This window comes from Lontra canadensis, unplaced genomic scaffold, assembly GCF_010015895.1.
Source record: "Lontra canadensis isolate GAN:19392208 unplaced genomic scaffold, GSC_riverotter_1.0 scaffold18, whole genome shotgun sequence".
In the NCBI taxonomy this organism is placed as follows: domain Eukaryota; kingdom Metazoa; phylum Chordata; class Mammalia; order Carnivora; family Mustelidae; genus Lontra; species Lontra canadensis.
In genome coordinates this window covers 6,688,055-6,712,268 of record NW_022631012.1, presented here as the reverse complement: position 1 = coordinate 6,712,268, position 24,214 = coordinate 6,688,055, and the positions used below count along the sequence as shown (strand labels likewise).

General features: G+C 38.2%; 1 protein-coding gene across 8 annotated transcripts in view; it reads left to right on the top strand.

Moving 5' to 3' along the window:
• Positions 1 to 24,214, top strand: part of PIKFYVE (phosphoinositide kinase, FYVE-type zinc finger containing) — a 74,161-nt gene that overhangs the window by 25,993 nt on the left and 23,954 nt on the right. For 6 of the 8 annotated variants that reach the window (XM_032859936.1, XM_032859938.1, XM_032859934.1 and 3 more), the window contains 13 exons: positions 767 to 914; positions 1,455 to 1,622; positions 7,772 to 7,831; positions 9,588 to 9,717; positions 10,140 to 10,320; positions 11,188 to 11,262; positions 13,247 to 13,354; positions 17,281 to 17,421; positions 18,089 to 18,215; positions 18,496 to 19,655; positions 21,562 to 21,662; positions 22,997 to 23,068; positions 23,738 to 23,909. In XM_032859936.1, coding sequence (XP_032715827.1) covers positions 767 to 914; positions 1,455 to 1,622; positions 7,772 to 7,831; positions 9,588 to 9,717; positions 10,140 to 10,320; positions 11,188 to 11,262; positions 13,247 to 13,354; positions 17,281 to 17,421; positions 18,089 to 18,215; positions 18,496 to 19,655; positions 21,562 to 21,662; positions 22,997 to 23,068; positions 23,738 to 23,909 — 2,643 coding nt within the window. Of the gene's footprint in view, positions 1 to 766; positions 915 to 1,454; positions 1,634 to 7,771; positions 7,832 to 9,587; positions 9,718 to 10,139; positions 10,321 to 11,187; positions 11,263 to 13,246; positions 13,355 to 17,280; positions 17,422 to 18,088; positions 18,216 to 18,495; positions 19,656 to 21,561; positions 21,663 to 22,996; positions 23,069 to 23,737; positions 23,910 to 24,214 lie in introns of those variants that run through there. The other 2 variants (XM_032859939.1, XM_032859942.1) reach the window with 2 other exon arrangements.

The following is a 24,214-nucleotide window of genomic DNA, read 5'->3' as shown; positions in this document are numbered from 1 at the left end:
CAGTTTCCAGTGCGTTTGACTTTTCTGAAGCTGGACCTTGTGGTGATATAGTTGCCTGTCATTTACCTTTAATGGTTTTCAGTTTCACTATGTCTGTGTTTTCAGGACTAAGAGAGAGTATACATAATAAAATGATAGAAAAAGTATCACCGATGCAGTAGATTTTGACACATTACCAGTATTAAATTGTATAGCAGTGATAAAACAATGATGATGTATATATCTTTTTCCTTTAATTAGGGAATAGAAATGATTTAAAATAGAACTTTTTAAAAAGATAAGCTTTCACTTTTGGTTTACGTTAAATATATATATATAATGTTTAGGAATACCTTTGTGAACTAAAGTGGAAACTCAAAGGTTAGAAAAGACAAATGACCAAGAAGACTGGTGTGGTGTTGTTTGTTAAAATCTAACAGTTGTTTTCCAGAATGTGTCCTAGTGTTGGCACAGGATTAGAATAAATTCTGAGCCAGGTTTACTCTCAGGACTAAAAAGCATGAAATGAAACACTGTAAAATCTGCGTATTATGTTTTGCTCATATTAAGCTGCCTAAACCTACTGATTAGTGACAATTATAATGATTAGAGTGGAATTATCAACATTAATGCTGGTTTACTTAGTTTCTATCAGTTAGCTTATTTTTATGTAAATTTATTCAGTGGTTAGCTTTGTAGAAATATTGGGCTTGAGTTTATTTGTAGTGTTGCCATCAAAAGTTGCTACTGAATGTGAATTACTTGGATCTTGTCTTGATCTTACTAGAGTACAGAATTCTCCGAGACCCCTTCTCCAGACAGTGACTCAGTGAACTCTGTGGAAGGACACTCTGAGCCATCCTGGTTTAAAGACATAAAGTTCGATGACAGTGACACGGAACAGATAGCTGAAGAAGGTGACGATAATTTGACTAGTGAGTTTAAACTTTCTAATATTTTGATTTTTGTGACTCATTACTGTGTATGTATGATAAATGAGTGTCTTGTTTGTTTAGTTGAAACAATCGACTTTAAGTTTTATGGCACCAACTAAATGTAAACATCTGATAGCAATCTTTGTTCTAGATACAGTATTTTCTTAAGAAACCAACTTGTTAGGCTACTGGCGTTTTCAGATTTTGCCATAGTCTCTAGTTTGCAGCAGCTTAAAAATAACTCTGAGCTAATAATATCGCAGCAGACAACTTTCTCACCTCTTCACTATGATATCAGACTCTCTCTCTGCAGAACCTCCAATAGATTTCTCCATCTTAAAAATTCATCATATATTTAATGTGTTCCAATTTTTATTAAGTCTCCACAGAAGTACATGAAAATACTGTATCCATTTTGGTATTGCACATTGGCCTTGTCTATTAAAAGAACATTTTTCTCCTTTCCTCCAATACCCTGATGAAACCCATTTTTACTCCCCTCCTCTCCCTATATTTCTTTCCCCTCCCTGACACTAAAAGATTCTGCCAGTCCTAGCAAGCGCACATCAGTCAGCAGCTTCCAGTCCACAGTGGACAGTGACTCAGCCGCTTCCATCAGCCTGAACGTGGAGCTGGACAACGTGAACTTCCATATCAAGAAGCCCTCCAAGTACCCACATGTGCCCCCTCACCCTGCTGACCAAAAAGGTAGGAGGTAGTCACCATCTGGAATCCGGGCACAGGCTGGAGAGCTGGGCCACACGATCTCATGCCAGCCTATTTTCCTGGCTTCCCCTGTCCCATGTGGCGGAAGGGATTCAGTGTGGGTTTTGTTCCCCCTTTCTCGTTGTCCCCACACCGCCTCCCCACACTTTTTTTGGTTGGTTCCTTTTATTTCTCGTTTTCTCCCTCAGTACCACCACACCCAATTTAAAGCTTGTAGTCTTTAAAAGGAACTACATCTTTAAAAGGATCTACTACTACTGCTCTTCCCTTAGCATAATGTGCAACTTCCAAGGTGGTGTTTCTTTGCATTTATAACATGGATGTTCTGCTCTATTCATTTCTCTTTCTTTATCTAACATTTTAAAGCCTATTTGCTTATGCTATTAACCAGTAATATAGTATTTCACTAAACCTTTTTAGGTGCTCGAACTGTATTAGGGGGAAACACACAATACAAAACATCTTTCTACTATGATTTAAAATGTTTGCTATGGAAAGAACAGACTGAAGATGCACATTTCTTTCCTGATATCATTGTATTTTTTGCATGGTTTCTAGCCATGATGAAGCTTCTCACAGATGTTTGTCTGCCCGGAAGGATCGTGTCGATCAGACTCTCACACGTATTCCCAGGCCATGCAGTAGTTAGTTATATTTTCTGTTGTTAATAAATAAAATATCATTCTTTTGTCCAGCAAAAAAAATATGCTTGTGATGTATGTGCTGTATTTAAAAAAAAAGATTTCTCCTCTGAGTAATACAAAGTGAATTTGTTATTTTTAGTTGTCTTATATGAGGGTCTATTCTACTGACTCAAAAATAATAATGGCCATATTCAGAAGACATTTGGTATAAAAGGGAAAATAAGATAAATCATTACCAAAATCTAATACAGCAGTATATAAAAAATGAGATGCTTTTTATTTTTGTATTTTCATTTTATGTCATTTTTAAATTAACATATAATGTGTTATTTGTTTCAGAGGTACAGGTCTGTGAATCATCAGTCTTACACAATTCACAGCACACACCATAGCACACACCCTCCCCAATGTCCATCACCCAACAACCCCATCCCTCCCTCCTCCCTCCCCTCCAGCAACCCTCAGTTTGTTTCCTGAGATTATAAGTCTCTTATGGTTTGTCTCCCTCTCTGGTTTCTTCTTGTTTCATTTTTTCCTCTTTTCCCCTATGATCCTCTGTCTTGTTTCTCGAATTTCACATATCAGCAAGATCATATATGAAATGTTTTTTAAAAATGGATTTTGAGGTTTACCCTGTTGGATATAACTAACAGCCAAATTAAATTTTAGCCCTAAAGAGGCATTATGTAAAAGAAAATAAATGAAAAATATATAAGTAAGTAAGTAATTGTGAGATTTCATTATGTTCTAGTAACTAAAAAATCATTATAAAGATGAGACCATTTATTCCATGATTTCACCTGAATTTGGATTTTTAACAGCCCTCTGAAGTTGAATTCTTTCCTTAGATTGGAAATGCTTGTCTGATTTCCTTGCTACTTCCTATTTTGAGTCTAAAAATATGGTCAGAAAAGAGAAGCTTTTGAACCTAAACATCTATTCTAAAATAATTTGGAACAAGCTCCCATTTCTATAACAAATTTTTAATGGCTGTTGGTAGTAACCATTATCCTCAAGATGTGGTAAAAAAGCTTTTAAGGGTTACAGTAATGGTTGGGGGGGAAGAGAGAGGCAAACCATAAAACAGACATAAGTATAGAGAACAACCTGAGGGGTGCTGAAGGGGAGGTGGGCAGGGGATGAGCTAAGTGGGGAATGGGTATTAGGCAGAGCACTTGTGATGAGCACTGGGTGTTACATGTAAATGATGATCACTAAATTCTACTCCTGAAATTATACTATATGTTAATTAATTGGAATTTAAATAAAAAATTGAAACAACAAAAAGAGTTATAATAAAAAGGTATATCTTATTAAAAAAGAGAAATTTAGAGAGGATGCAGTAAAAGAGTAGGCTTGCCTAGTGTTGAACCATGAGTAAGATACGTATCTTTATGGGAATCCTCAAAACAAATTGTAAGCTTGGTGGAGAACATGGGTGAGTACGAAAGGACAGTGGAGTAGACGTGACACTTGGGTGAGATGAACTATAGTCTGGTTCCCTGGAGCATACTGGGTGATGCTTTTGTAATAGAAGTGACAGATATGGGTCAGAGGTGGCATCTGTTATGAGGGAGGACATCCTTTGGACACATGTGTTGGCAGTGCAGTTTCGTTTTGCTGAAAGTAGATCGTGAAATACATTTTTGACATGATGATTTTATGTCTTGGAAGATTAGGAAATTATGAAAACTGTGAAGAAAGTAACCTGTCATCATAGTATTTATAATAGCAAAAGACGGACTGCTGAGCACAGTCAGACAATTTGCTTAAGGGTGCTTGACTTCCTAATATTGGGAGAGGAATGGAACAGAGAGCTTCAATACTGACATTTGTACAGTACGATCTCAAATTGTATCCCTAAGGAAAATTAAAGGGGAAGCATCCACAGTTGAAAAAAAAGAATCACAGTGACTCTTCTGCAACCTCTCTGCTCTTAACCCTTTGTTTACTTTTTAGAGAGATTTTATTTATTTTTTAGACAGACAGAGAGAGCATAGGAAGGGGGAGCTGCAGGCAGAGGGAGAAGCAGGCTTCCCGCTGAGCAAGGAGCCAGATGCGGAACTCAATCCCAGGACCCTGGGATCATGACTTGAGCCGAAGGCAGAGGCTTTAACCAGCTTAGCCACCGAGGTGTCCCTGCTCTCAGCCCATTAAAAAGATTGTCTATAGAAGTTGGGAGAGGTAACTTTCATAGGAGGATGAATCCGAAAGAGGGGCCAGCACTTAAAAAAAATAAAAATGACAGGATAGCAGAAGTCCAGATTGCACTGATGGATGGAGTAAATGCCAAGAACATCTCAGAGAAGATTTTTAAAATTGTGGTTCAAAGAAAGAAAATCAGGGCAATAATATGGGGAAGGTGATATATAATATTAACTGAAGCTTCTCCTCCTCGCCCCCATCAAGATAATTTTATCAGGAAAGAATGTATATGGCTAAAAGGAAAGTAAAGTCCAAGATGATGAAGAGAAGTTAGAGAATACCTGATTATTTTAAATAAGTCTTTTGCCAGGTGCAGGCAAAATACATACCAGATTATTGAAAGAATTTAGAGCTGTGATCTTGGGGCCAGAGTTTGTTATCTTTGGAGAATTAAAAAGAAAAGGAAGGGGTTCAGATGATCATAGTGACAGAGGCAGTAAAATTTTGTAAAAAATAGGTTGTTGATTTGACTTTGGAAGTTGGTAAAATTGTAGAAAAAAATTAAGAGGATGTCCTGTGGTATTTAGAAAAGGGATTGGTGGTGACTGGGCACTGGTGTTGGTTAACTAAAATTAAATCTTTCCACAACAATCCCATTTCCTTCTTTCATGGTGGTATGAGATTGTCAGCTAAGGAGACTGTGGTAGAGACTGTTGTCTTTTATGTCAATAAGACATTTGATGGTCTCAGTAACCTTGTGGACAAAGAGGACAATTTCACACTTGAAATATGTTAAGGAGGAAGTTACAGGCAGTAGTTACATCTACCTTTTAAAAGCACAGGTTCTGGAGTTTCTGTGAGTCTACAAAAAGCACACATAGAGAGGTTATTCGTGTCTTTGGCGAATGTTAGAACTTCGTGATGTCACTGTTAATATAACATGTACTTTGTGTAATGGTTGTGCCAAATGTTCAAGGGGTAACCTGGTAGGAACAGGAAAGGCATGCTCATAGGTTATGCTGTAGGGCATACAGTTCCTGTGCGACCGAGAGACTCTAAAATCTAAGGCCTTTCTGAATCCCTTAATGAATGTTTCTGGCTTTCACAGTTCTCTCCTTTTTAGCATACTAAAAAGAATGGTTCTTCTTCTGTTTTTCTTGTGAATTTGAAGTACAATAATGTATTTTTTCTGCATTGTAGTTAACATTAACACTGATTACCAGAAAATAAAGATTGTCAGAGCCAACTGGTAGTGAGGCGAAAGAGTAGTAATATACCCTCTTCCTCTGGTTTTCCTTCCTTTTAGAGTGTAGATGGGAATGGGTGGTTCTTATCTTTTCCTGAAAGTTAAAGGTAATATTTATGAAATATTTTCTTAGGATTCATCCTTTATCTTCCAGGGCTGAGGAAATTTGGATTTCGAGAATTGATTGACATATCTGTATTTTTTTAAAAATCTGGTGTTTTTATCTTATGCAAGCAATCCCCACATTTTCATAAACTTGTAAAACTGGAACATTGCGATCTTCTTGCTTGATTAGTTTTTCACTATTGGTAAAACTTAGAGACTTGTACAACTAAAATACATTTTGTTGTGTGTTACAAGCAGGATTCTGAACCATTCTTGATTAAGTTAATGAGTAGAACCTAGAAAAGTGAGAATCATATAGTTTTTGTAAGCTTCTAGATCTAACTTCCCATGTGTAGGAAAAGCTATAGGAGCAAGTTAAACAGCACCAAATGGAAACAATCCAACTGACTTGAGAAAAATGGGACATTCCACAGGACATTTGGCCTGGGTTCTTTTAAAATTCAGTATCCTGCCAAAGTAAAAAGGTAGGAGGTTTGCTTTGGACCAAAAGAGAATAAAGGAAATCAGCATATGAACCTGATTGGATCCAGGTTTGAGGCAAAAAATTTATTAAAGCATTTTGGGGACAGTTAGATAAATTTGAAGAATATGCACGAATTTCATCATATTAAGACATTGTCAGTTTCTTTTTTTTCTTTTTTTTTTTTTTTGGAAGACATGGTCCATTTTCTTAAGTTTGTAAATGGTATTGTGGCTATACAGAAGAATGTCCTCATTTTTAAGAGATGTATGCTGAAGTGTTAGTGGTCAAGGGTCATGATGTGTGTAACTTCAAATGATTAGGGAAAATCCATACATATATGTAGAGAGAAATCAGATATGGAACGTTAACAATTGTTAAATGTAGGTGAAGGGGATATAGGATTTTCTGTATGTCTCAAAATCATTTTACACACACACACACACACACACACACTTAATCTTTAGTATGAAAAGTAAAGCTTGTAAAGCCAATAGGTTGGTTGAACAAACAGATTGGCATTATTCATTTCTGTGCAGGAGTTGTGGGAAAAAGGTACAACATCTGTTTTTATTTGTCCACATACATGATTTATTGTATTTGGCATCGTATACTTTGAATTTCTAATGTACAACTTTTTCTCTGCTTTTGTTCAAAGGATGAGCATATTGGCATATAAACAGCAGCTTCTGAAGCTCATTTGTTATATGAGTGAATTCTACTTGGGAAGAATTTTTTGGAGAACCTTTATTTTAAAAGGCTTAAAATACATTGTGGTTTCGTTTGCATAGTAGAAAGAACCTCACTTGAGTTACGCTTGGTCACAGATGCAAAGAAAAGTTCATGGGGAAGTAAAGAATAAGTTTCACTTGTGAGAAAAGTAATATTCTAAAATTCTAAACGAACACAGCCCGTGTTCAGTTATGGAAACTATTTGGCAGTGTTTGGTTAGAATTTTGAAAAACCCTAATTCGAAAGCACATAAAAATCCTGATGAGTTAAATCTTTATTCCCTGCCAGTATCACTTCTGTATTAATTTGCTTTATAGCATATAGTCTGAAATTTGAAAAAAAAAACCTATCTGTTTTTTCAGGTGGCTTCTCTATAAACTATTTTGTATATAGACAGAGTTATTTGTGAAATCGTACTGTTATACATGAGAAAAATAATGTAGATTTTTAGGCTTGTCATGCCTAAATTACTGAAGACCTCAATTTTCATACACTGGCTCAGCTTTGATAAGGGAAAAGCAGTCTGTTAAGGATTATCTGACATGACTGCTTCAAGGTTCTGTTGTTATTATTCAAGTCTATTAAGTCTGGTTTGAAGTGTATGGATTAAGGATAATGATGCATTTTAGTCTAAAACTCTCTTCAGTTGGCTGGGCAGTGTTGGGTTTAGTATGAGTCATACTTTGTGTGTAGGTGTGTTCTCTGTATAATTACGCTGGCATGTTGCAGTCATAAGTCTCTCCTTTTCTTCCTCCTCTGCTCTCTCCCTGGTATGCAGAGTATTTGATTTCTGACAATGGAGGACAACAACTCTCGATAAGTGACGCCTTCATCAAAGGTAATTCTATCAAAAGCTGTACATGGGACAGTGCGTCTTACTTGTGAGGGTATACTTAGGGCTTTGCATATTGTTGGGCACCTAACAAGTACTGAAAATAAATTCGGTTATTTTAGTACTATGGGAACACAGTTTTTATATGTATAGTAACTCGGAGGATGTTGGGAATGAAGAATATAAATTTGGACTTGGTTCGAAAGAAGATCTCTGATCTGAAAAGCAACTGTTTAAAAGCTTTTATAGAATTTAAATTTTATTCTTTGAAAGGCATAGTTTAATGCTTTCCAAATCATGAATATAAAATTAAGTATTGATATATATATCATCAAGGATTCTGAAACTTGTCCAGAAGCCCCCAGGGAGACGCTGCCTGCCCTGTGGAATTGGAAAGAGAAATGGGGAGAAGAGATAAAGAACTAACTTTGCCGATTGATTCCTTGGGGACAAGACACTATAGAAGAAGACAGCCTTTTCTGACACCTCCCTCCTTAGCTTACTGTGGAGTAAGGATGTTCTTAAGTAGTTCATAATACTCCACAGCTTAGACCTCAGTTAAGTTTTCATAACTTAGCAGTGTTTCTAAATTAATCTCTGAACATCTGGCTCAACTAGAAGTTTATATAGGCCAGCTGTTTACATAATTAAAATGTATAATTTTTTTGTACCTCGTATTGTGGACACATGCTTTGTAGTGCTGGACTGTTTAGCTGAAAGTTTTTTTGTTTGTTTGGTTTGCTTTAAGAGGGGGATAGATTAGAGAATTTTTGTAAGCATTTCCCGCTTTTTTCCATTTATTCAGTCACATTTTTCAGTAATTATATAGTGAGCATCCTTTTTGCAAAGCTTTTTTTTTTTTTTTAAAGATTTTATTTATTTGAGAGAGAATGAGAGCTATAGAGAGAGAGAGCACACACACAGAGGGCGAGTGGGAGAAAGAAGCAGACTTGCCGCCGAGCAGGGAGCCCGATGCGGGGCTAGATTGCAGGACCCTGGGATCATGACCTGAGTCAAAGGCAGATGCTCAGCCGACTGAGCCATCCAGTCGTCCCTCCTTTTTGCAAAGCTTTTGATATAATCTGTTTTTTGTCTAGATGCATTTTCATTCTTTTTAAAAACTTAAGTATTTTATAAAATTTTATGTAAATTGTTATGTTTTAATATTTCTTTATAGTTCATTGCTGGGTTTGATTTGTAGAGGTTTTGCTTTAAAAACGGCCTTTGTTCTAATATTGAGAAAGAAACACTATAAAGAATTATCAGAATAGACTGTCTACACTGTTGTGTACTCGCTCATACGTATCAGGACTGAGCTTTCCTCTTTAAAGTTCTGCACCCACATTGTCACATGTCGTTCTGCCGGCGGAGTTCTGTTGAATGCAGTTTTCAGTTTGTGATTTTACAGGGAAAGTCAGCCCCCTTATTTTTTAGTGTCCCTAGTGAAGTAAAAGGACTGTAAAAATCTCTTTTTTTTTCAGAAGCTATATTTATAATTATAGGCTTGAGAGTCCTAGTTACTTATGTGAATTGGCTTTTCCCTGTTCTGTCTCTGATTTTGATGGTTGTGAATATTGGTAATCAAACTCATACTTAATTTTTTGGTGTATTTACACATGTCCTTGCCTTTTTATACCAACAATTTGAATTGACCGAGTTTAAAAACTTAAAAAGACACATCAGTGCTTTCTGAATCTATTAAGAACATGGCATAAAACATAATGGTGAAGTGGTAAAGTATGATTTCTTATTTTACACTTAGAATCCTTATTTAATCGTCGAGTTGAGGAGAAATCCAAAGAGCTCCCTTTCACACCTTTGGGCTGGCATCATAACAACCTGGAGCTGCTGAGGGAGGAGAATGGAGAGAAACAAGCCATGGAGAGGTTGCTGTAAGGCAGTGAGCTTTTTGATGTTAATCTTCCATTTTTATAATTTTCAGTGACTTGATGGGCATATGAGTAGTTGTTCTTCCTCATGAAGTCAAAAATACTAAGATTATTTAGGAAATAAAGCCTGTTCTGATGAAATTTCTTATAAAACAAGAGTCCTAAACTGTGATTGTCTGTCCCAATTGTAATTTATGTGTTAAAATTTCGTTGAATTAAAGGGGTTATCTTAATTGAAGATACTCACAGATTTCATTCGTGTATAAAATCATTAAGGTACAGATGAAATAAGATCGGCTTAAGAAGATCTTGTCTTTGAGCCATAATTCCTATGCTTATTTCTTTGTAGACTGCTTATTGCATCTTCAGAATTACTGTCTCTGGCAGTAATAATTGCAAACTTCTTTCTTCTGACATTTTTATAGTTCAGCTAATCATAACCACATGATGGCACTACTCCAACAGTTGCTCCATAATGAGTCATTGTCACCATCTTGGAGGGACATCATCGTATCACTGGTCTGCCAGGTTGTTCAGACAGTCCGACCTGATGTCAAGAACCGGGACGATGACATGGATATCCGTCAGTTTGTCCATATTAAAAAAGTGAGCTCTGCTAATGCTTTTCTAGTGCTTGGAACTGATGGCATGGGCCTGGTAGTAATTTGTTTCCTAATGGTAATCGAAAAGGGGTTCTAAGTAAGGGGGGGGGGCTTATCTGTCTGCTCTTTTTTTTTTTTTTTTTTTAAAGATTTTTTATTTATTTATTTGACAGACAGAGATCACAAGTAGGCAGAGAGAGGCAGGCAGAGAGAGAGAGAGGAGGAAGCAGGCTCCCTGCGGAGCGGAGAGCCCGATGTGGGGCTCGATCCCAGGACACTGGGATCATGACCTGAGCCTAAGGCAGAGGCTTTAACCCACTGAGCCACCCAGGTGCCCCTCTGTCTGCTCTTTGTTAGCAGTGCACTTATGGGTCATAGAAGCCACCCATAGGAAGTGAGAAATGAATGGAAGGGGGTGAGTTGGGCATGGAATTGGGAAACAAACCAATGGTAGTTTCTTCTTTTTTGCTTCCTTTTTCTTGACACATCATCTATGAGAAGACCTCTTCCCACAGATTACTGTTACTGTTCTAAGAAAAAGCAGTGGATAATTGCCTTATTTAGATAGTGGAGTCCTATATGTATTTTTTGCCTGTGACGTTTGATTCAGTAATGGTTTTAATTGCCCATTTGGTCAGTCATATGGGTATTTTAGAGTACCAGATAAGACCGTAGAGAGTGGGAGGTGGAAAAATAGTCATGCTAGACTTCAGTAATTATTGGTTGAAGGGAAGAATTATATCCTGGAACTTTCTGTTCTGATTTGATTACATAATAGTTAAAATTAAAAAAAAAATGGAAATAAATAATAGCATCCATCTGACTGGATTCTAATAATGTAGCATTGAGTTTTGTTTTCTTGTTTCATTAGATTCCAGGTGGAAAGAAGTTTGATTCTGTGGTTGTCAATGGATTTGTTTGTACCAAAAATATTGCACATAAAAAGGTAATGTGATCTGTTCAACAGTGAAGTTCAGCAAACTATGACTTGTACCAAGCCAACGAGTTGGGGTGCCCTAACCATAGGAGAGAAGGAGAGTGGATAGCAAGGAGCAGTTAGCAGTGTCTGCTCTAGAAGTGAAATTTTGGAAGTTCGGGTAAGGTCTTCAGGGCTGATGATGATTAGGATTTGGATAATACGAATTTGTGAGATGAGAAGGAAGGAAGAGGATAGGTCAGGCTTCCAGACAGAATGATAGGGTACTGGTTACATCTTAGGGTACATCTTAGGGAGACAAGGTTTCTCTAATAGACGGGAGTCCTTCCAGAAGCCTAGCATTTTAAAGCTTTGTTCTTTCTTCTAGGGCTGAGCGGTAGCACTGTCACTGGTGTTCTCTTATCCTTCTCACCTATCTTTGCCTTCAGGCCTGAGGCCTCTTTCTAGCCCTAGCACAAAGGAATGGGGTGAAATAACCTGGTGTATTAAGGAATCTCTGAGATCCTAAGGTGCAAGATGAGAAAGGAGATGAGGCCGGAGGAAGCAGGCAAGGGGCTTTGTGTCCCATTTAGGGGCTTGATCTTTATTCTGAAGTCCACTGATTTTTAAAGTGCATGGTACATCAGAGTCCCCTGTGGACCTTGTTAAATACACGGATTCCTAAGCCCAACCCCTAGAAATTCTCATTCATTATAAGGGTGTGGGAGTGTGAGGCTAAGGGAAACGTGGGGCTGCTTTTAAAGTAGGCACTGCATGTGTTCCCAGTGTCATTGGTCATCACATTTGGAAAAACCATCAATCTAGCAGTGCTTTCGAACTTGCTGTGCTCCTGAATCCCTCCAGGAACTCACTGCAAATAGAGATACCCTGACCCCCCACCTCCAGAGATACTGATTTGGTTACAGTGAGAGCTTAGGTAGATTTCTAGTGTGAGCAACCTGATGGGCGAACTACAGTCCTGTTTTCACTCTTCTCTAAGCAGAGACTAATTCCTTTTTTTGTAAGGCATGAAGCCTCCTGAAAATTGTCAGTGATCATTGATAAATAAAACTATGCTTGGATTTGATCCAATGTCAGTATTTCTGCATAGAATCTTATTAAAACAGGCACGTTACCCATCAAGGTAGTAATTTAAGCCAAATTAAATGATCTCTATTGAATTAAGAGGAGAGTATGTTGAGCTTTTCTTTAGAGTTGAAAATTGTATGTGGGAGTGGTAGAAACATATGCATGAATGACTGTCTTGCTTCACTGCCCATGTTTAGAGATAGTCTTTAATTTGTAGTTGCTAAGAACAAAAATCCCCAAGCATAGTTCCCCAAATGCTGCATTCACTGCTTTAAAGCCATTTGCCAGTTCAGAGTGTATAAGCACGGTCACTCTGAACTTCCATTGCAGGGTCTGGGCTGTTGGGCTTGTGGCTTTAGTTATATGGTTAGGATTTTTGTCTGAGTCTGCCCTTCTGGATACTTTAAGGTTTTCCTTTTTGAGTTCTTGTTACTTGGTTTGGCTTCCCAATTTATCACTGCTTAGAATCTATTCAGGAAATGTTTTCATTCTTTTCTCCCTCCTTTTTCCTTCTTGAATTTTAGAAAGGGTAAATTATGCTTTCAAAGTTGCTGATCTTTACGAGTTCATGAGGAATCCTGTCTTTAAGCCCTTTTCTTCCATACCCAGGGCTTGATACCTTTTCTTGCAATATTAGGAACCCCCCCCAAACCAAAAATCTTTAAAGAGTGTAGAGGATTAGGTTAAAATAGAATTAAGTGAAGCAAAGCCAATTTTTGAGGAAGTCTGCTTCACTCTGAGCAATTTGTTTTGAAAAAATATATAAGAATACTGCAAAAGAACTACATGAGAGTATTTCAGTACAAATATAAGGAGATAGTCTATTTAGAAAGAATTATAAACAATATAACTTTAAAGATATGATTAGAGGAGGTCTGTAAAGTGCAGGCTTTAAAAAGCTTTTAACAAATTTTATGTTTTGTAGATGAATTCTTGTATTAAAAATCCCAAAATTCTTCTGTTGAAGTGTTCCATCGAGTATCTCTACAGAGAAGAAACTAAATTTACTTGCATTGATCCTATTGTGCTTCAGGTAAGGACTTCTGACTGAAACAGTGATCTGCAGGGGTCTTTGTGTACTGTAGGGCTCGCAGACTCATAACTCATTCCAGCTGGTTTTATTTGGCAGGGAAAGAAACTTGATGGCTTTTGTTTCACTTAAAAAATTATTATAAAAGACATCTTTTATGTATTACTTCGGAAGCTTATCAAAACCTCTGTCATTCCTTATTTTAGAGTTTCAGAGTTGTTAAAGGGAACGTACGACTTTTGGGGAATATGTGGAAGAAAAAGGGAAACTCTAAATTCTGGCCTCTCTGCCCACTTGGGTTATTGATTTACTTTAAGGATTTTTCTAACTTAGCAGATCCCCAGTGGCAATGCCTAGTTTTTAATAGAGTCTGTCCTACTAAAACACATGTTTCTGGACTGCCAGTTACCTTTTACATGGTTGGTTAAGGGGTGTAATATCCGATGGAAATTGTGTTTCTGTATGATTTTTCTTAACTAAGGGACCCAGAAGAGCTGCAGAGGATTCTAATCCTTAGCCTCAGCTCAGCTGCTACACAGGCTGGAACCCTTTTGGCTCTGTTTTAAGAAACTAAAAGTGCTTTTTGCTGGAAGTGCTCTCACCCCAGAGAGATGCACCCCCAGCCCTGCCTGGATGGCTCTCAGTGGCCCCACTGCTCAGAGCTCCATTTCCGGTTGTACCGTTGTAGTTGCTTTTGTACATTTTAAATTCCCTTGAGGCAGCCTCCAGCTGTGCTGAGCCACCTGTGTGGGCTGTCCAGGTTCTCTCTCAGGGTACTGACTTTTATTTTTGCTAGTGGGCTGGATATGAAGTTGCATTGGTTTAGAAAGTTTTTTGCCCCAACTGCCTTTCTCCCCTAAACGCTATGCATTTTCATTTGCAGTTGTTCAAAATAGGAGGTTTTCAGGAATGTGTCTTATCATGTTATAGCAGAAACGCTTATATTCAGTTCCAGAAATATGTAGGAAAAGCATTACTTGAATATCCATAGGTGACAATTTTCTGAGAGTGGTAGGAACAGTCACTTTTGTACTGAATTCATAGAAAAGCAACAGAAGAAACTTAGTTGTGTTTTTTTTGAATTCTGCTTTGTTACTTGGGGTTGTTTCCTCTTGGAATTCAGCTATGTATAACAAAAATCAGGTTTTGACTAGATCATTACCATCCCTGATAGCTCTGATTTACCATGACTTCTCAGTGGTGAATTGATATCAGGAATAGGGAAAAACAAAATTACTGTTTTTGGAGTCTCAGATTTTTTGATGCTGGGAGTTCTCTTAATCTCACTGAAGGTATCATTGGAAGACTTTTATAGGATTAGATCACAACTGTGTTGATTGTAAGGCTTATCCTGAATGGATTTGTTAAAATGTATGAAATTGCAGGTCTTGGATGAACTGGATTACTGAAATCCACAGGTTAGTGTTTATAGAAAAGTATATTTAAATTTATCCACTCTATTGTAACTCCATTCCTGAAATTAGGTTAGTGGACTGAAGTCTGTTTGTGTTAGAGAAATGTGCTGTGGGCAAACATGTATTTAAGAAACATGATTTAATTTGCTATAAGTTAAAATACATTGTGCTTTGAGACATAGTTTTTTAAACCTTAAACACCTGCCCTATGAAAGTTTTTAGTTTGAATTGATAGAAAGTATCAGCTGATTTGAGTTCTCTCTCTCTCTCTCTCTCTCTTTTTTTTTTTTTTTTTTTGGTCCACTCAGTGTGGAATAACCAAAGAAGCAGCAGAAATTTTGGTAGATACAGGCATACCTCAGAGATTGCAGGTTTGGTTCCAGACCACTGCAGTAAAGCTAGTATTGCAATAAAGTTCATCAAATGATCTGTTCATCTCCTGATGCATATAAAAGTTATGGTAACGCTGTACTGTAGTCCAATAAGTATGCAAATAGAATTATACACACACACACACACACACACACACACACACACACACCTTAATTTAGAAATACTTTATTGCTAAGAAGTGCTAGCCATCATCTAAGGTTTCAGGGGGTTGTTCATAATCCCTGATTACAGATTACCATAACAAATATAATAATAATGGAAAAGTGTAAAAAACTATGAGAATTACCAAAATGTGATGCAGATATGAAGTGAGCAAGTGCTGTTGGAAAAATGGTGCCAGTGGACCTGTTTGACACAGGGTTGCCACAAACCTTCAAGTTTGTAAGAAATGCAGTATCTGCAAGGCACAGTAAAGCACAGCACAATAAACAAAGTTTGCCTGGAATCAGGAGAAGGAGAAGCAAAGGGCAAGGAGATAAGCAGCTGGTGGCTTCACAGAGTCTTCACAAAGCTGACACTGCTCGCGCTGTTGGTCTGCCCCTGCCCTGCTCCGGGCTCATGGCCTACTCTTTCCTTACCCTTTCCTTGCTGGGCCTGGACCAGGCTCCCTTTGGAACACGGTGCTTCGTGTTCAGTCATGGCAGTTGTTTATAGTTGCGACTGAGAGGAAGTGTATTTGCCATTCCTGTGCCAAAGCCCAGAGATTAAAAAAAAAATCAACGTCTTCTAGGTATACTTTTGAAGCTGCAAAAATAACATCATTTAAAATGCTGTTAGGGGGCACCTGGGTGGCCGGTCGGTTGGGCAGCTGCTTTTGGCTCAGCTCATGATCCCAGGGTCCTGCGATCGAGCCCTGCATTGGGCTCCCAGCTCAGTGGAGAGCCCGCCTATCCCTCTCCCTCTGCCTGCCACTCTGCCTACTTGTGCTGTCTAGCTCTCTGTCAAATAAATAAAATATTTGTAAATAAAATAAAATGTTCAGTTGCCATGTAATAGGTAGAGTAGGAAATTAACACATTTCAAGGGAAAAAAATCTATTTTGTTAATAATGGGAGATTTTGAAAATGTCCAGTTTTTGTCAATAAAACAGAGAAAGGTAGAAATACACTCCATCCTGGCAGGTTCATTGCAGGAATAGGCTCTTCCACTGCTGGTGACACTCGTCGTGAATACAGACTTGCCCGGAACACACTTTGGGTGGGTGGAGCAGAAGTGACAGACGTGCTCACACATTCAGGTGTCCTCCTGTGTGGAGCCCAGAAATTTTATGGAAAAAGTTAGTGATTTGTATTACTGTTTTTTTGTTTAAGATTTTATTTATTTATTTGAGAGAGAATGAGAGCCAGAGCACGAGAAGGGGAAGGTCAAAGGGAGATGCAGACTCCCTGCTGAGCAGAGAGCCTGATGCAGACCTGATCCAGGCTCCAGGATCATGACCTGAGCCAGAGGCAGTTGCTTAACCAAATGAGCCACCCAGGCGCCCCGTGATTTGTATTATTTTAATTCTGGTCATTACTTAACGTATTTATTTGCTTTGAAAATAAGCCTTTGTCAAGCCATTGTATTAAGCTTTGTGTTTTAGATCTTTAACTCCGGCTGTTCTGGGTAGAATATGATCTGCTGGGAGATTGAGATGAGGAGGAAGCAGAAATAGCATCGTTAGAGTTGTTTATTTAGATAGCCAAAGAAAAGCTACTCTGGTTACTTTCAGAACATAATGGGAAATCTATAATTAAAAAAGTAGAAATTGCTTTCATTGGGGTGTTGGGCTGTTAGATTTTTTAAATTTATTATTATTATTTTTATATTTTTTTAACATCTGAGAGCAAGCTAATTGGATTCTTGACTTTCATAGTACAAGTTACTAAGAACTGAAAATCAAAGTACGATTAGTAAGTCAGAAAATAAAGTTTCCCCGAAATTCTTTTTAGCATAACCAACAGTTTAGAATTATGAATAAAACTCTAGGTTTTGTTTGAAGTGACTTGCTTCTGGACTTATTTATGGATGAAGAGAATTTAGGCTTAGATTATATTAATTGTCAAACTATCCTGATATTTTAATATCTCTAGATCTTGAATTGTACCAGCTGTAATAGTTTTGATGGTTTTTTTTCCTCAGGAAAGGGAATTCTTGAAGAATTATGTTCAGCGAATAGTTGATGTTCGACCCACCTTGGTTCTAGTTGAAAAAACAGTATCTCGGATTGCCCAAGACATGTTATTAGAACATGGCATTACTTTGGTCATTAATGTAAAATCAGTGAGTGTTCTTATTTTTCTATTTTTATATCATTTTTTAAAATCTCAGTTTTTAAATTTATATGTATGCATGATTGATATGCAGGGATCTTTGATTATCTATTTGCTATTCCGTATATTGAAAGTAGGACAGTAGCCACAACAGCCATTTCATTATCTAAGACTGGAGAACCTCAGGTTGGAAGAAAGTGTAATTAATTATATAGTGCTCATTATAGTTATTTACAAGACCAAAGGTATAATAGATATTAGTTAATAAGTAGTCCTTGTTGAGCTTTCATTTTTTTCAGGGAATTGTACAAGTAGAAAATGTTCTCTCTTGAAAAGTTACCCTCTTCAGAATAGAGGCCAATTCTAGGAAGTTTTACCCTTCCCTCCTCAGTATTCTGTGCCAATACATGATGCTTAAATACCTTTTATAATGTTATTAATATGAATCTGGTTTGTTTTCGTGGGTACCTATTGATCGCTAGGCAACTACTTGTAGTCTAATCTAGAAGCAAAAGAATTGTTATATAATTAAAATTAAGAAAATTATATAATTTAATTATGTAATTAAAATTAAGGAAATGATGACGTTTATTTTTTAATATTAATTTTCCAGAAAAAATTTACTAAGAATTTTATTTTTCTCTAATTTTGTAATATAATGTTTTTCTGTGTTCTAGCAAGTTTTAGAACGAATCAGTCGGATGACCCAAGGTGATTTAGTAATGTCGATGGACCAGCTGCTTACAAAACCCCACCTGGGCACCTGTCACAAATTTTATATGCAGATGTTTCAGTTACCTAGTGGTGAGTGATCTTTAGCATAGATTCACCTGAGATCGAGGACAAGAGGAATGAGTAAACTCATTAGTATTATAGTGTTTATTTTGTCCTACTAATATCTACTCTCTGTTAATAATAACTAGTTACAATGCTAGTATCCGTGAGCAGTGGTTAGATGAGTATTGGCAACTGTGGTCTTACTTAGAGTTTTTTCTCTTATTGAGGTTAGGATAATGAATTAATTCTGTCTGGTCTTAGCGGATTGCCACCTAAGTCTTCTTAAACTTTTTATGTTTATTTGTAGAGCAAACCAAAACACTGATGTTTTTTGAAGGCTGTCCACAGCACCTGGGTTGCACGATCAAGCTTAGAGGGGGCTCTGATTATGAGCTGGCTCGAGTTAAGGAAATCCTAATATTTATGATCTGTGTAGCTTACCATTCGCAACTAGAAATCTCCTTCCTCATGGATGAGTTTGCTATGCCTCCTACGTTAACACAGAACCCTTCCTTCCATTCTCTGATCGAGGGGCGGGAGGATGAAGGGACTGCACAGGAGCCATTCAGCGGAAGTCCCCGCACCCGGGAGCCCGACTTCCCGGCAGAGCTTCTGCCCTCCGAGGACGGCAGTTTGCTAGAACCGAGGACCGTGTTTGAGAAGGGCGACCAGGAAAATAAAAGCGTGACCCAGGATGCTGCCTCTTTGAAGCATCAAGAGTATGCCTCGACAGCTTGCACGGCAGGTATCCCCTGTGCCCTCTTTCCATCGGTCCCGGAGTCACTGTTGCCGCTCCACGTGGACGACCCGCAGGATGCCCTGGGCATGGAGCAGCCGGAGCCCTTGCAGCACGCGGATGAGCTACAGGATCCCAAAAGCCCGATGAGAACCTTTAGAGACCCTTTACAGGACGACACTGGATTGTATGTGACCGAGGAGGTTACCTCTTCTGAAGATAAACGAAAGACTTATTCTTTGGCCTTTAAACAGGAATTGAAAGACGTGATCCTCTGTATCTCCCCAGTAATCACATTCCGGGAGCCCTTCCTTCTGACTGAAAAGGGGATGAGATGCTCTACCCGAGATTATTTTGCCGAGCAGGTGTACTGGTCTCCTCTCCTCAATAAAGAGTTCAAGGAAATGGAGAGCAGACGGAAGAAGCAGCTGCTCAGGGATCTCTCCGGCCTCCAGGGCATGAATGGGAGCGTTCAGGCCAGGTCTATTCAGGTCTTGCCCTCGCACGAGCTAGTGAGCACTAGGATTGCGGAGCATCTTGGGGATAGCCAGAGTTTGGGTAGGATGCTGGCTGATTACCGGGCCAGAGGAGGAAGAATTCAGCAAAAAAATGCAGACCCTTTTGCTTATTCAAAGGAAGTACCTGGTACAGCAAGCGGCAGATCAGGAAGCAGAATTGAGGGTGATGAAGAGAAGGGGTTGATTCCGAATGACGCGGTGTGGTCCACAAAGGTGAGGCCACTTCGGGTGCACGTTTAGAACCTGTTGAAAAACTGTGCTGTGGCATGTTTAAAAAAAAACACACAAATATGACAGATTTCAGATTTAGTAAATATTTCTTCCTGTACCTTTTTTTTTTTTTTTTTTTGGCCTTGAGTCAGCTGGTTTATGTATTGCTTTAGATATGAAGTAGGAGTATCAAGTAATGAAACTGGGTTTTGAACTTTTCACGCTGAGCTCGCAGTCAAGTATGGGAAGAAGAGCTTTGCGGTAGGCGGAAGGGTGGAGCTAGGTAAAATCCGTGGCAGGCTGACTTGGGTGTGGTGTGATGCGTCCTTGATCGTTTTAATAAGCTTGTGAGAGGGAGCAAGACAGGAGGTTCCTGCAGAAAATGGATGTGTTTTTAGAAAATGTCAGAAATATTTATTTAGCATAAAACACTTCACGTTATTTAACGATGATAGTGCCCTTACTCTTTTTAAACACAAATTGAGGGGAAATGAAGGAAGATTTGCTTATGGACACATTATTAGTAGTGTTTGTAATAAAACTAATGAAAAAATCCATCTCTAAATCAGGATATGAAATTGTTTAATAGAACAAATAAAAAGTTGCCTATTTTCACCCAGAGTTGGGGAAGTACTAAATAATAATGGAACACCGTTTTCTGTATGGTACACTAGTGTTTGTGAGATTGGCAAAAAAGGAAAGTGATAAGAGTCATGGTTAATGTGGTGTGGAAAAAACCTATAATAAATTGTGTATAAATTGGTGTTTATATACATTTATATAAATTTATGGAAAGTGATGAGATCCATTTTTATTTCCATGTAGATGTATGTACCTATGGTCCAGGATTCCAATCTTTTATAACCTATTCTGCCGAAATAAGCAAGCATTTTATATAGGAATGCTTACATTTTGTAGGAATATATGTACAAGGAGATTTGCTGAAGCCTTGTTTCTAGTTGTTTGCAGTAAAAGGATGAGTTAGATCTCATTGAATCACCCAGATAGAGCCCATGATATATTTTCAAGTGTTAAAAAACAAGTAGTGTTGTATGTAGCATCCTCTCATTCTTAGAAAAACGAAATCACCTGTGTATTCTTATGTGGGTGTTTTTGTGTATAAATGCATGTGAACTCAAAGAGAATGCATGTTTTTTTTTTTTTTAAAGATTTTTATTTATTTATTTGACAGATCACAAGTAGGCAGAGAGGCAGGCAGAGAGAGAGGGGGAAGCAGGTTCCCTGCTGAGCGGAGAGCCCGATGCGGGACTCGATCTCAGGACTCGGGATCATGACCTGAGCTGAAGGCAGAGGCTTTAACCCACTGAGCCACCCAGGCGCCCCGAGAATGCATGGTTTTTAATCACAGGGTCAAAGTTACCACTCTGGGAGGTGGGGTAGCATCAAAGGAGGAGAGGCTTTATGTATTTCTGGAACTTCTTCATTTACCTCTGTACTGTTTTATTTTCAGCAGAGAGCAAATGTTGCCTTTGTAATGACCAAGAACAGATATAAAGTACAAATAAGTAAATCCCTGAGAATGTGGATTTCTCAGATTGATGTTATATCCAGTCGTCAGTTCAGATCGTTTCATATGGATCTAGTTCATTAACTGTTTACTTCCAAAGTAATTTAATGCGGTTTTGTAAGTAATAAGGAGTATTTAGGAAAACAAGCTATTTAGACATCTGTTTGTATTTTTAAATTAACTTAAACTTTTTGGATTGTTCTGTCTCAAAAATGAACTGCTCCTCTTCCTCATATTTAGTTTCTAGCAGTTTTCAGTCTTCCCTGGCACGCTCACAGTGATGGTGGGAGGCAAATCGAGGGGCATATGTTGGGCATTAGCATGCCTTGGGGTTGGAGTGTGGGGCGGCTTCTGGGTGCTCATCCGCTCCTTCTCCTGTAGGTGGACTGTCTGAGCCCCGTGAACCACCAGAGACTGTGTGTGCTCTTCAGCAGCTCCTCGGCCCAGTCCAGCAACGCCCCCAGTGCCTGCGTCAGTCCTTGGTAGGAGTCTTTTCCTCTTGCCCTGTTGCACTGTATTTAACAACAGAATCCCAGCAACTTAAGAAAACATTTCAGCCGTTAGAATCTGTGTTTAGGTACATGGAATGTATACGAATTGATAGAACTTTTAAACTTGTGAACTAAATACGGAATTTGTATTTGTTCATGGGTAAGGAGTAAATGAGAAGTACCTTGAGTAAGAGGGAAAAGGATGTGAGGGGTGGAAGAAAGTTTGTATGTATAAAAATGAGAAAGCTGATACGTAAAAGCTAGTTTGCTTTAAAAAAAAAAAAAGATTTTTTTATTTTTAAGTAATCTCAACACCCAACATGGGGCTCGAACTTACAACCCCAGAGATAAGGAGTTGCACACTCCTCTGACTGAGCCAGCCAGGCACCCCTATAAAAACTAATTTTAATCATTGTGATAATAGTGTACAACATACGCAGGTTTTCTGTGAGGCATCACTTTCATAAAAGTAGCGAGTCTTTGGCCTTATTAATGGGTTTTTCTAAAACTTAATTATAAGTACACTGATAGAAAAACATCTTATAGTATCATAAACTATTTGTTTAAAATGATATAATAGTCACAAAAGACTACTTATTACATAGTTTATCTTTAGTTTTAAAAGTACTATGTACTTTAATTTTAAAAAAACTTGTTCTTGGAGCACTGTTTCTGTGATAAAATGTGTTCTGTATTTTAACTGTGGACTCCAGAAACACTTTATTTCTACCAGTGAGATCATTCTTCTAGTGTGTATAGCTCTAGCAGACTGACTTGGGGCTGAGGAGCCCATAGGAGTTTTCTGTGGGAATTTATGGACTCCTTAGGCCAAGGCTTGAATAATTTAACAGTGCTGTATATAGCCAAATTCTCTTATTTATGGGCATTCATAAGTTAGGCATAACATCAGGAATTGGCTCTCCTGGAAGGATAGGAGCTGCTCTTTTCTGTGCTCAGTAAAGGTGTGGACCAGAGGACAGGAGATAGGAGTTCTATTTTATGGTGATAGGATATAACGGCTTTGTAAAGGAAACTTCCTGGCTCACATCTGTTTCAGTCATTTATTATTATTGTTTATACATTCTGATATAGTTTGATAAGATACTAATGGACTGGGAGTGGGTAAGGAGATACATTGTGGCTAGTCAAAACTGTTTTATCTGATGAAGTTAACCCTGTTCTATAAGAAAAGTGGAATATTGCCAACTTTAATACACTACATTGTAGGCATATTTAACAGGTAGTCCATTTGTAGTCTCATGAAGTGTCCTGGCTGTGTGGTTCTTATGACATACAAGCTCCTAAGAAATGTTGTCTTCTTCTAGGATTGTAACGATGGAATTTTATGGAAAGAATGATCTTACATTAGGAATATTTTTAGAGAGATACTGTTTCAGGTAAGAACAAATTTTCTCCTTATATTCCATGTATGCTTTTCTGATGCCCAGAATTTCAACCCAAAACATGAGCATGAGTTGGAGTATTATGTGGCCTCTTCTATAATACCACATGTCAGAGTATACCATACAAAGAAGTAATTTCATATTCAACCCCGGAATGTCTTATCTAGTTCATTCCTCAGATCTTTGAGTGTCTAATTATGCTGTGATCCCTAAGACTTTTTTTAAGGATGTCCGTTTTTACAATGATTAAAATGAGAGGCAGGAGAAGCATAGAGATCAGCTAGACCTTGGTTTAAGTCTTAGTGCTATCACCTGCCATTTACATGATAAAGAGTAATTTTTACCACCCCCCCCATACAGGGAATAACAAGCTCCTGAAGTATCATGGATTTCCATAGGTAAAATGAATTGATGTTTTCAAAATGCTAAGCACATAGAAGGTGCTTAATAAGTGGAAGCTATCACTGAGCCGCAGGAGAAGACAGGATGCTCAGCTATAGGCACCAAGCAATGTGGGTGATACCCTGCTCTGATCGTCCACCGGTCACCAATATTGCTCTAGAGAAAATACTGTACTTTCTGGACAGTGGTTCTAATTAGCCAGTGTCCATTCTGCATTGCTTCTGGTTTCATGGTTAATGTGAGGACTTCTTTTGGTCGAAGGCCTTCTTACCAGTGTCCTAGCATGTTCTGTGACACCCCCATGGTGCATCATATTCGGCGCTTTGTCCATGGCCAAGGCTGCGTGCAGATAATCCTGAAGGAGCTGGATTCTCCAGTGCCTGGATATCAGCATACAATTCTTACCTATTCCTGGTGCAGAATCTGCAAACAGGTAAATATGCCCTGTTGCTATAGTATTGCATACAACATCATTTACTTCTTTATTTGTATAGTTCTTTTTGGAAGGGGTGGTCTGTGTTATTTTGGGTTTATTCGTAATTGAGCTCTTTTCTATTTTACCTCCCAGGGCTGGGTGTTGCATTTAGTGTTTATTTCTTGAAGTTTCCATTTTAGAATTTATCAGTCATTAGGTAACAGACAGATACCTTGTTCAGTAAAATTACAGAGATTATATCTTGACAATCTTCAGTTATGTTTATTTATTCAGCACTGTCTGTGTGCTGGGGACTATGTGAG